The sequence below is a fragment of the Ambystoma mexicanum genome, chromosome 9 (assembly GCF_040938575.1).
Source record: "Ambystoma mexicanum isolate Mex_15411 chromosome 9, UKY_AmexF1_1, whole genome shotgun sequence".
In the NCBI taxonomy this organism is placed as follows: Eukaryota; Metazoa; Chordata; class Amphibia; order Caudata; family Ambystomatidae; genus Ambystoma; species Ambystoma mexicanum.
The window spans coordinates 1,238,406,670-1,238,419,734 of record NC_090931.1 but is presented as its reverse complement, the minus strand read 5'-3'; the positions used below and the strand labels follow the sequence as shown (position 1 = coordinate 1,238,419,734).

Genomic DNA, 13,065 nt, shown 5'->3' with positions numbered 1-13,065 from the left:
TTAACATGCATACATTTAGAGTTATATCCACTTTTCCGCTGACACCCCCCTGAACATACCACCGGTTCTAAAAACCTCTTAAACTGTGGGCAGAAAAATCACAAGAATTATGGTATCATTTATAAAATTTTCACATGTCCGCTCTATGAGTTATCCATCTTTTTAAAGTTATGTTCTGGCTCCAAAGGGGTGTGGTTTCCTCTCAGCACAAGGTAGAAATACTGGTTTATCCAGTTCTGCCAAGCCAGCTTGCTCTCACAGGCAGTGCTCCTCCCCTTTCCTCAGGAGGAAGCCACTTTTGACGACCATTTACGACTCCTGCCAATAAAACCTTTGCCTGAGCCAGGACAGGGCTTTGTTCACTTTCCTGCAGAGCACAGGTAATTCAATTATCAGATAGATGGCATATCCTTAGTGTGAGCAGCAAAAGGGCAGCTAGGCCTGGGAACACAGCTGTGACTCAAGTTTCACTCCTGATGGGGGTAGTTGCCAGGCAGAATTCAGTTCCTTAAGCCAGACTTTCAGCTAACTGTCATGTTTTTTTTGTTGCTTTTTAAATTAACTTGCAATTTTACACATGCAGCTAGAATGCTGATTCTAAGTTTAAACTATAACATTTAAACAATTGCAAAGGCATGTGACACCAAACATAGGTCACTCATTTAATCTAAACATTTTCGATTTTAGTGTCTTTAAATCCAGTGCAACTTAAACTGCTGACTCCATAGCAGTTTTGTTATAAGCATTGTTTTGGGCTCTTCATTTCCCAGATTTTGTAAGCACACAAAACCTCATTCTGCCAAATGTCTGCTGGTGTTCAGTGAATATTTTGCACATGTTGCAATGTTTAAAATAGACACTTTGGCTTGCCTTCAGAGGAACACAGGGTGGTTTTAAAACGCCGGCTTTTGGATAGTGGTGAGTACTGGTACTGCACCCATTTTTGGGATTTAAGAATGAATTCCCCACAATTCTAGGTTGCATTTGGCAATCAGCATTGCCATTCCCAATGGTTTCAGACTACTGTGCGGGTAGTCCAATGGTGGTTTTAGGCAGTTTCCTTCTGTGCCCATAACATCGGCAAAAATGAGTGGCAGCCTATTCTTCATGCATTTCCCTGTGCATTTTCTGGGAAGCTCTGGCCATCATGATGTTTTCCATGTCAGTACTGCACAGTTTTGAGGTATGGCTCGGATGCATGGGTAAATACATCCCACAATTTCTAGCGCTAGTTTCACCTTGCGCAGGGACCTTTCAGGCTTCCTAGTGTAACGTGCTTTCAGTTCCGCTTCCCCTTGCGACACTTCTTTTTCCAGCTTGGCCATGGCTATACTCGATACTCTTCTTCGTTCCGCTCCTGCGCCTATCAAGGCTCCCCTGACCACAGCCTTCATCGCATCCCAAATTATATTGATGGGGGCTATTTCAGTAGTGATCTCTTTAAAATAGTCATTATGTCTTCTAGTTCAGACCTGATGGCTTCATCCAGCAGCAGGGAATCATTAAGTTTCCTGTCCCGCCGGGTAGGAATTCTTTGGCCTGATATCGCTAAGTTCATGGAGACTGGAGCACGGTCCGAAATCCTACCTGTGTGTATTTCTACCTTATTTAGACATGGGAATAACGTTCCGGTCAGCAACATATGGTCTATTCTCGAGTAGCCTTTGTGGACATTGGAGAAATGCGTGTAGTCTCTGGAATCCCCATTAAACAGCCTCCAAGCGTCCACCGTTTCAGTCTCCCTGAACAGTTCAGCTAATGAGAGTGCATGCGTAATGTCCGCCGCCGTGGGGGGAAGAGTTTTATCCACTTGTGGATTAGGCGTCGCGTTAAAATCCCCTCTGATAAACAGGTGGCCTTCACGGAATGCTAAAATAATTGGGATGAGGTATTTGATGAACTTGTTTTGAGCCGTGTTGGGGCTATAAACTGTCACAATGGTGATGGGAAGTTCTTCATACCAGCCCTTGAGCAGGAGGAAGCGACCATCTGGATCTCTCTGCACTGTGATTTGCGAGAGTGGGACTTTGTCGCTTAGCAATATGGCTACCCCTCTTTTTTTCACCCCTGCAGTAGAGAAGTAGGCTGTTTTAAACCGCTTGAATCTAATGCGGCGTTCGTCCCCCTGCAATAAGTGGGTTTCCTGTAATAGCACAATGTCTCCCTCTAGTTGCTCCAGCCGATGTTCCACCGAGCGGCGTTTCCTTGGTGAGTTCATGCCTTGCACATTCCAAGATAGGATTCGTATTTCACTCAGCTCAGCCATAGTCTGCTGTTCCCCGTGGCTTTTGAGCTATACATTGAGCTCTATACTGCTCTGCGGAGTTGCACCCTCGGAACTGTGAGTGCCCCGAACCCGTTCTCTGCTGAATGCTGCACCTGGTTGTGTTGATACGAAGCTTGCCGCTTGCTGCAAGTGATGTCCCCTGTGTCGAGTTTGTCCCAATAAAGTCCCCCTTTATGCCCCCTCCCAACGAAGAACTGGTAGGTGAAACACCATCCTACCGCCACTGGGGAACTAGTAACGCCAATGCACCCTTTACTGGCCAACTGGGCCTTTGAGTTGTGAAGTGCTGGGGTTACCGGTCGTGCTCTTCCATCCTTCACCTGAGTGAGCTTATATTTCCTGTTTTTTGCCCCGCCTCTCTCGCTCTGCAGGGTGCAGCGAGCCTGCCGCTTGAGGACGGGAAATACTCAGTCCTTTCGCGGTGAACCCTTAGCCCCAGTCGCTACCCTTCTTCGGGGGGACTCTGGGTCTCTGCTTTGTTAGTTTTCGTCCAATCCCCTCCGCTGTCGACCATTGAGTGGGAATCAGCAGACTCTTCGGTTTCGGATTCCTCCTCTCCCCTTTTATGTCCCATAAGCTTTTCCGTTTCTTTCATCTTATGGATTTGCCTTTGGGACCCTTCCCACTTGAATTTCACTGCAGTGGGGAAACCCCACTGATATGGAGTTTTCTTCTCGCGCAGCCATTCTGTTAGCGGTCGCAGCAATTTCCGTTTCTGTAGGGTCAAAATCGCCAGGTCCTGATATAGAGACAGGGTCGCACCCCGGAAGGTGATCTGCTGCAGCTGCCTCGCTTCACGCATTATTTCTTCCTTTACTTGTAAGAAATGTATTCTAGCCAGCACATCTGGGGGAAATTTAGATGCTGACCTAGGACTTGTCCTGGGCACCCGATCCAGCTCCAGAGGCGAGTTATCAGGGAGGGTGATGATGAAGCAGAAGAGTTCCGTCACGTAGGCTTTCAAGTCTGCGTCTGCGATCGAGGTGGGGACCCCTCTGATGCGAATGTTGTTCCTCCGCAAGCGATTTTCTAAATTCTCTTGTTTGGCTTCAAGAACATTGCATCTGGCTTCAAGGGCGGAGAGTCTACCTCTGTCCCGCTCGCTTTCAAATTTTTGCTTGCAGGCTTCCGATTCCAGCCCGGCAGTTAGCTGTTCCACCTCACCCATCCTCTTGTCCAGGGCATTGATTTTCTTGGTAACCTCTGCGGTCCCCTTTTGGATTTCCCTGGTTAGAGCTGATAACAGGTCCTGGACGTCGGCCTTGGTGGCTGCCAGCGATGGATTGGCCCCTGGCACCACCAGTGCGGGCTCACCATTGTCGGGTGGCTCCGTAGGAGGGACAATCTTTCTGGCCTTATCCATGGCGGCACTGGCCAAGAGGGCAGAGATATCCCCTTGCTTAGTGGCCTTCACGCTTTTAGACATGATGATTACTGTGTCGTGGTGGCCTGGGTCCAGACTATAAGCCCCTGCTGCTCTGTAGGATCCTGGGTCCTCCGATGGATGGATTGGCTTCCTTTGGCCCCCAATGTCTTATTGCTGGCCCGCCTCGGGTCTTCACCCCGGCCGGGAGGCTCCTTCCCCTGCCACACCTCCCAGTCCCATGCTGGGCCCCCCCAGGGATGATATCAGGGCTGACTGGGGCTCGGGGTGCTTGGGTAGATCTTGGCTGGGCCGGTCGCCTTCCCCACTCAGCTCCTCACCTTGCCTGTTTGCCTGTTTCCGGGCGGCTGCGATGTCTGGTGCTCACCGCAATTCCTCCCGGCTCTGACACCCCTCCCTGACTCCGTGCTTCTGGGCTGTGACCTCTGTTCTGCTCGGGCCCCCTCACCGCAGGGGGAGAAACTGGCGCTGGCTGCTGGATGTTGTTTGGGAGAGGGGAGGCAGGGGCACGGCTCAGGACGCCGGGCCGGGACGAACCACCATAGTGGCTGCTCTTCCTCCGCCATGCGGGAGTGGGCCGCGAGTGCCTCGCTGCCTCAGGCGTCCCTGCCGGAGCCCGTGCCCCGCTTCTGCTGTGCCTCCCGTCCTCCCTGGCTGGCTGTTAGCCTCCCCCTGCCGGGCGCAGGGCTTGGAGCGGCCTCCCACCTCGCTGCCTCTCCACCGCGCCACCGCAGTTCGAGGCGCGCGCGCTCCCCGCTGGATGCCGGGCAAGTTCCGGGCGGCCTCCCGCTGCGTGGCTCAGCATTGCCCGCGTCTTCGGTGCCCTTGCGCCGCAGGAGGCCGCTACTCTCGTGGGCTGAGGGGCTTCTCCTCAGCGATGGTCATTGCCGGCGAGGCGTGGTGGGATAACCGAGCTCCGACACTCTTCATTGTGTCGGCGCTTCTCTGCGATCGCCTCGCACGGCAGCCATTTTGGATGTCGTTGGGGTTCCTCCGGACTGAACCCGTGGAAAAATCCGCTACCACAGCATGAATTCAGGAATCTCCTGGCACGATAGTTGCAGGACCCTCCCCGGCCCCCTACACCTCAGCGTTTAACAGGGCCGCAGCCCGGCGTATATCGTTACGGAGCATTGGGCCACGTCGGAGCTCTCAGGAAGCCATGCCGTCCGCGCTGGCTCCTAGCCACGCCCCCAGCAGGTCACATTTTAAGATGGGGAGTTCTGCACACTGGCCACACAATCCTCCCGCTGAATACCTTGCACATTTCTTGCTGTTCTGTGACCCCTGTCTGCCCAGTGCTAGGGAAAAAGGTAGAACTTGGGACATGACGTGTCACAGCCCTATAAATAATTAATCTTGATGACATATCTGGCATCATGGACGCACATCAGAGTTAAGAGTATCCGCATGGTGCCCACTCAGGGCTGAAAGATTTCAAATGGAAGCTAATGCTGGAGTATCCTTTCCACAATGTGGAATCTTTGGGATGAAGGGCTAATCCATCAGAAGAAACATTATCGAACGGTAATTTGTTCTTTGCAGTGAATTTACTACTCCATTAAGAGTCTAGTGTGCTTTCATTGTCATAATCTTATTTAGAAGATCTGAATAGTCGGGGGATTCCAGGAGCACCTGCCAAGTACATCCCGGCAGACAAACAAGCATTTGCAAAGCCAATAAATCTGTTTTGTAAGATAGTTAGTTGGATGGATCAAGGAGTGTGATTGTTTAGATGGATGCCATTTTGTAACTGGATGGGTTTGGGTGGATATGTGGGTCTGTTGTATGCACGTGAGAGCATCATCAGGCTTTGCTGGAAGTTGGACATTCTGCATAAGTTTGAGGGCTGAGGCAAGCTGCAGAGTTGGTGTGTGGGGTGGGACAAGCTGAATAGGGCTGGTATGGGTGCAAGCAGACACGCTGAACATGGAGAGACAAATGCCAAACATGTCATTCAAATCCATCCAGCAAGTCCAAAGGTTACTAGCAATGGATGTTGGCACAAAATTGCTGCTTTTTCATTTCTGAAAAGCATCTATGCCTCCCTGCTGCAATTTATTTGGAGAAGGGGACACCCTGTTTCCCGTCAAATATTTCTAAAACTCCTGGACTGATTTACCCCAGATCTTTCCCGGAAATAGAGTAAACGCTTCATGCCCAAGTTGTTTCTCATTTGGTCCAATTGCGTCCAGCAGTTTTTGGGCTTCAGATTTGACACAAAAAAAAATTCTCTGGGGAAATGAATGGGAGTAGGCTGAACACAGCGTTTTTTTGTTGCATTCTTAATAACCTTTTCATTTCTTAATGAATCTTTCCTAAAATGGGAGGGGGTGCCGAGGGGCGGCACACGGGTATAACAAAGTATTTGTTTGGAAAATAGCCAAATCCTTCCTGCAAGTCAAAAGTTATTAGCAATATTATTTTTGCATTTCCTATAGATCAAGTGACTCACCTTAACCATAGGTCGGAGACTGCGGCCCTATAATAGATAGTTGTTATCTAACCCAAAACATACTTTGAGTAAATTAGCTACTGCTCGGACGACTCGAGGATCCAACGGAATTTATTTTTGTATCCTTTTTTTGCCACCCCACCCACACATTAATCTACCATATGATTATTTTCCCAAGCAATACAATATAATTATCAATATTTCTTTGGGTATAGAGCAGAGGACGTCAACGCCAGGACTATTTATATTTACTCATTGACGACATGGAAATTGTTTTCTCCCTCTAGGTTGATTATGTATCACATTGTTAAGGAATCTCTTATATTCTGTCCTGTCTACCCTGGTCTTGGATGTCTGTCTTTATCAGGCTAATTTCTCCCGTTCCATTTAGAGCCTTCCACTCCAGCAGCACAAATGCATTCACACGCTTTGCATTCACACGCTTGATGTGAAGTGGGGCTTTTGCACTATCTGGACTGTCCACTTTACACCAGTTTTCTAGTCTCAAATCATTCGACCCCATAATAGAGGGGTGAATCTTGTATCATACAGTGCTATCAAGTGCCTGGACTGCTTCCATGTACATAAGTCTTAGAGCTCATTCCACCCGAGGGAAGGAAGGCACCCAATGTGCTTCTATTGGAAGATGAGATCACCCTTTTCAGCATTTTCGAGCGCATGCCCCCTCGATGCCCTTTCTCACTATCACAACCCATTTTTGCCAGCCTTTGACTCCAGGATTGACTCACAAGTGGGTCAGGAATATTTGTGAAATGTATTTAACCACATTAAGTCCATCAAACCTTAAACAATATTTTTATATTCCATCACCAAGTATGAAGTGTTAAATTGTGTGCACTGATTTATTTCAAGCAGTCCGGCATGCTCTCATCCTAAATTCATCCGACTTCTTTTTTTCAGTGTTTGATGAGTAATTAAGATTTTGAGATTGAAAAGGCCATGTTTCTGACTAGTAATCTTAGTTATTCATCATGGAAATCCTTCATTGTTATCAGAAACATTCCATGGCCTTCCCTTTTACAAAGGGTAATCATTTACAGAGGTGTTCTCATCAATGTAAACATGTATTTTTGTAGAGGTTTTGAGGACGGGGTGGCGTCCGTCGAGGCCTTGGTCCTAAAGTGGCAGTGCTCTTTTAAATATTTAGGAGAGGGACTGCATGTATTAAATGTATTTTATGTACACTATATTTTCATACAACAAAAATTAGTGGAAATGCTACGCCTTATGGTTTCGTTTTTTATTGCAGATTCATTGTTAAAAAGAGCTTTTTTGGTTAAGCGTTCAGTGGATCAGCTTATAGTTTGAATTCAATAAAGATACTCCTGAAGGAGAACCTACACTGCAAGAAAGTGTGTTTTTCGTCTAGCCCACACTAAACCAGTTTGACAATTTCTTCTGTAATGAGTTCCATATTCATATTTTTCCTTTTATAAATACTCACTATTGATATTTTCTTTGTTTCTAAGAACGCCAGAAGACAGTGAGCAATGTGAAAGTCTCATTCCTATGCACAGTGTTTCTCAGGAGAACGGGCCCAGCAGCTGTCCATAAAATGCGGGTATGTTCTTTGTTCATTGACTGCAAACGTTTTCGCAGTGGTTAGACTTTATCAAATTGCCTTTTCTTCTTGTATAATAACTGTTGCTGCTTGATTAAAATGCCATGTTTATTTTGTTAAAATCTTGCTTGTTAGGGGGGCATGGGTGTACAGCAACCAAGATAATTGTATAGGAGCGGAGTTCCGATAGAGCCAAATCATAACCCTTAAAGCCTTTAATCAGGTGCAGAGGCACTGCAAAGTGTGACACATTTGGGGAATGTTTCCCTTTTTCCAAGGGGAGAGCCAACTCCTTTGAGGCTAGGGAGGTGAGCCTGCTTGGCAAAACCCTCCCTAGGGGTTTGAGAACACGGGACCTCATTGGGAGTGAATCCCCTCTAGGGGACAATGACTCCCATTCCTATCCGAAACACCCTATAAAGAATACCCTGTCTGTCTATATGGACAGACATCGTTTGACTGATGTTGTTTCAGTTGATCCTCATTCAAAACACCCTAACTTTACTTCCCTGATGTTGGGTCAAGGTAATGCTGAAATCTTCACAAACTCAACAGCTGATGGAGAACAACACACCCCTTTTAAGTACGGCGGCGAGAATACAATGAATCTTTAATGCAGAGAAGAATCTTTCACAGAGGCAAGCCTCTGACAAGAGAACGCCCAGGAGCGGGCAGAGCTGCGCTACACAGTGGAGCTAGCGGTTGCATTGAGGAACGAAGAGACGAGAGAGAGAGACACTGGTAGGCCAGTATTGGAAAGGGCAATACTGCCGAGATGGAAGGATGACCATCCTATCTGGTGGCATGACAATGCTGCAGCCATGGTGGGCCTGGGGTCCGCGAACCGACAAGACCAGCAGGCAGTGGAGGAACAAATCCTCTGGTCTCACGGCAAGGACCGCATCGGGCTGCATACGAGAAACCAATCCTTAAGAAACAGCAAATCTGAAGAGTCGGGCGAATGGCCACGACCCTGGGCACACCCTATGACAGCAAAGGCGCCATGGTTGCCCAGGGTGGAGGGAAGTGAATGGAACAAAGCGAGTAGAGGGAAAATGACAAGGTTGTTTACGAGAGCCCTAGAATTCTGAATGCTGAAGATTGGCAGAGGCAAAAGATACAACCACAAATGTTAAACAAGCCAGAAAGCTGGAGGGGTCTGGAGAGCCCTAGAGTATTAAGAGGCATTTGTCAACCTGTGAGAAGAAGGGAACCTCTAGGGTTCAATCAGTCTGTCCAAGACATAAAACTAGTGAAAAGGAAACAACCACATTGGTCAGGGACTAAGAGAGTCATTCCTCCCCTCAAACTGCCTGAGACATTTAATTTGTATAAAGATATACAACTTTTCTAGAGGAGCCAAAAGAGAGAGCTGAAAACCTTTCTTTGGTGTACTGTGGAGAACATTGTTTTGAACTGTGACCAGAACCTCAACCGAGACCTAAGTAACATTGGCTGAAAGAAGCCTGAGCTAAGAGGCTATTGTCTGTCTTAGTTTAATGTTGTTTTTTCTAAAGTGGTTTTCTCTAAAGTGGTAGTGCCAGATAGTAAGTAACCTAAGTATTATACTATATAATAAATCTTTTAGACTCGCTTTAGTAGCCCATCACTGTTATTTTGGGTGTTTTGTGCCCCAGTCAATAGTCGAGTATCTAGCTCCACCCAAGAGGCCATCTTCAGATTTTAACCGCACGTTGCGATGAAGAGGCTTCTGAAGCCATTTCTCCTGAGAGAGACTTCTTTTCATATAATCATCTTGGAAACATTCTGAGAGAAGCTTCTTTTCATAAACGACTTGAGAACATACTACAGAATTTTCTTCCTTCAACAACTTCTGACAGCTAAGTGGGGTATTCATAGGCATGGAGGAAAAGGCAAATAAATCCTTGTTCAAAGCATGCCAAACATGTGGCATTAAAAATCACTATGAGGGGATAAACACACAGAGTGCATTTACTGCCTGTACCCAAACCACATAAGAGGTTTCTGAGATGTGTGATACCTTTAACACAAAAACTCTTAAAGGCAGGAAAGGGAGATTGGTATGTTTGTTGAATGAGGGTAAACCCCACCCCTTCTGAGGCTGAGTCCTCTAGAAGTGTGGTGGCTACTAAACGACAGACCCAAAAACGGACCAGGTCTGAAGAAAACGTACCATCCTAACCTAAAAAGAGAAAGGGGGTAAAATCATTTAAGTCCGTCTGACCTTCGTCGACAGCAACCCCGACGATGAAACAACCTCAGGAGAACACATTACACATCCTCACATGCATTCTCACATGATAGTAGGGGAGAGTGTAACAACACGGGCGAGGTGTGGACACTGAGGTTTGGTGGCAGGCGCAGACATCTGATAGCAAGCACTGGCAGCCTCCACCAAGATGGCCGCCAGGTTGGGACTCAGTGTTACGCTCACCTGGCTCCCACAGAGGCGTCGATCTGAACTGGACAGCTGCGGTCTCCACCAATGTGACGCGTAGGGCCGAGATGACGGACTGGACTGGCCCACCTAGCTTTGTTTGCTTGGCCCGTAGGAATATTCTTCTGTAAATGGAGAAAGGGAATTAACCACCCTTGGGGTTGAGCATAAATCCCCCCCACCCCCGCTGTTCTTCCCACGGATCACCTTTGATGTCCCCTCTTATAGTCTCACCTGATGGTTTGAAAAGATGAGCTCTCCATCCTGCATTGAGCGCAGGGGCGCATTGATAACCTGTTGCTTCATTGGCTCGAAGGAATTGGTGAGTTCCAGAACAATATTGACTCCGAAAAGTATGTAGTTCGTAAGAGTTCACATGTCTGACTTTCACTCTTGTCCGATTCTTTGCAGTTTGCAGCTTGACCCCAGCGAAGAGTTCCTCGTGGTAGCTGACGAAGTTCAGGTAAGGATTTGGCTTATCCTACACAGTTCAATAAATAAGGCCAGAATGTAACCTGTGGCTTGCTCCCTTATTCAGGTGTGGAGAGAAAATATGAAGTTCGGGGAATAATGCCTCCGGTGGTAAAATTAGGTAAGTCTATTGTGGTGAGAAGAGTTCCCCTTGTTTGTCCCTTCGTCTCACCTTGTTGTCCTTTTGTTCCCTTTAGGGGCCGGGGTACGGCGAGGATGCAATGGAGACTGCGCCGACCCGTGAAGAGGAATAGTACCCCCGGCGGTAATCAGGTAAGTCTATGGGGGTAGTTACTATTGCCTCTGTTTATTCCCTTGGCTCACCTTTGCTGTTCTTGTGTTCCCCTTAGGTGCCAGAGTGCGGCGGGAACGTGCAGAAGGATGCGGTGGATCGTGAGGATGTTGCGAAGGCCGGGGTGTTCAGCGCAGCGCTGCAGCAGGCGCGGCGGCGCACGTAAAATGCTTCTTTCTTCCAGCTCGAAGGCGCGGTGGATCCGGAATTCAGGTAAGGATCGAAGGTTTTGCTCTTATTCTAACCTCTTCTCCTTCTGTTCCCCCCTTTTTCTAGGAGCTGCAGACTCGAGGCCCGTGGCAGAAGACTGGATGCAGGCTTGCAGACACGGTGAGCATTACGCTGCTGGATGCAGAATAACGGGAAGCGTGTGCTGCTCTTCGGGTGTGGTTTAAATAGCCCCCAAAGTAGTCCCAGGTAAGTATTCCTCCCCAGCCCCACTCGAGTAAAAAATAGTCCCTAGGTAAAATAGTCCCTTCCAAGCCTCATTTGGCTTGGAGCTCTGCAGCATAGTCTGCATCAGGTAAGCTTGCAGCATGGTCTGCATCAGGTAAGTTCTATATGAGCCTGGCGCCTATGGCGCCAGGACTGACTCCATATGAGCCTGGTGCCATAGGTGCCAGGACCGCACCCAAACAGCCCCTAGCAGGGTTTTTTGGGCTTGCTCAAAATAACGTGATGCCTGCTTCCGGGGTTGCTGGACCTGGTCTGGTTCCCCGGGGGTAAGCATCATGACAGCACTCCCCCCCCAAGGCCCCTCCTAAAGTCGTTCTTCCCCGTGGTTTTGGTTGGTCTGGGAAATTTCGGTGGAATCTTTTCACCAATCGAGGTGCATGCACGTGGTCACGAGGTTCCAAAGACCTTTCCTGTGGTCCGTAACCCTTCCAGTTGATTAAATAAAAAAGTTTTGACTTCACCATCTTGGAGTCCAGGATGTTCTTAACTTCAAATTTGGGTTCCCCGTCTATAAGGATGGGGCCTGGTGCCTTGGTTAGTCTTGTCCCTGGTTGCACTGGCTTCAAAAGTGACACATAAAAGACTGGGTGAATTCGCATATTAGCAGGTAAGTCCAACTTGACGGCTACCGGGTTGATAATGGCCTTAATAGAGTAAGGTCCCAGATATCTAGGGTTAAAGGTCCGCGTACCTTGTGAGGTATGTGTTTTGTGGCCAACCATACTTGGTCCCCTATCTGGTACTGTGGAGTATCACTTCTATGCCGATCAGCATCTTTCTTATATTTCTCCTTCGCCTGTTTTAAATGTGCAGTTGCCTCCTTAAAGGCTTGTGTAATCGTAGCGTGTAGATGGTCCACTGCGGGCATTTCTAAGTGTTGGGGTGAGTCAAGGTCTGAGGTTCGAGGGTGGTGCCCATATAGGGTATAAAAGGGGCTTTGTCCAGTTCCAGAATGTACTGAATTATTGTATGCATATTCGGCGATCCAAAGAATGTCCTTCCAATTACTCTGTCTGATGTAACATACAATGCAGGTATTGTTCAAGAGTCTGGTTGGTCCTCTCCGTTTGACCGTCGGTCTGGGGGTGGTGACTGGTCGATAATCTCACGTCGATTTGCGCCAATTGACATTTCTGGTGGATCCAGAATTCAGCTAAGGATAGAAGGTTTTGCTCTTATTCTAACCTCTTCTCCTCCTGTTCCTCCCTTTTTCTAGGGCGTGGTTTAAATAGACTCCAAAGTAGTCCCAGGTAAGTATTCCTCCCAAGCCCCACCCGAGTAAAAAATAGTCCCTAGGTAAAATAGTCCCTTCCAAGCCTCATTTGGCTTGGAGCTCTGCAGCATAGTCTGCATCAGGTAAGCTTGCAGCATGGTCTGCATCAGGTAAGTTCTACTCTATGAGCCTGGCGCCATAGGCGCCAGGACCGCACCCAAACAGCCCCTAGCAGGGGTTTTTGGGCTTGCTCAAAATAACTTGATGCCTGCTTCCGGGGTTGCTGGACCTGGTCTGGTTCCCCAGGGGTAGGCGGCATGACACTCAGTATGTAATCCAAGATGACCCCCAGGCAGGCCATGCCTCAGAGTCTCTGATGGTCTAGTGTTACAGGGTGCAGTCCAGGACTATAAAACTACGCCCTGGGCGGAAGAGGGCGCTGCTACGCAACAAGATGGCCGCTTGAGTGAGGAGCTCCTCTCCGGCATGAATCCTGATCGAATTAT

The 13,065-nt window shown here is 48.2% G+C and overlaps 1 protein-coding gene across 6 annotated transcripts in view; it reads left to right on the top strand.

The window, feature by feature from the left end:
- The window catches only part of SLC35F5 (solute carrier family 35 member F5), a 1,900,137-nt gene that overhangs the window by 1,809,257 nt on the left and 77,815 nt on the right, over nt 1-13,065 (top strand). For all 6 annotated transcript variants that reach the window (XM_069616580.1, XM_069616583.1, XM_069616584.1 and 3 more), the window contains one exon: nt 7,617-7,708. In XM_069616580.1, coding sequence (XP_069472681.1) covers nt 7,617-7,701 — 85 coding nt within the window. In that variant the 3' untranslated portion in view covers nt 7,702-7,708. The remainder of the gene's footprint in view (nt 1-7,616; nt 7,709-13,065) is intronic.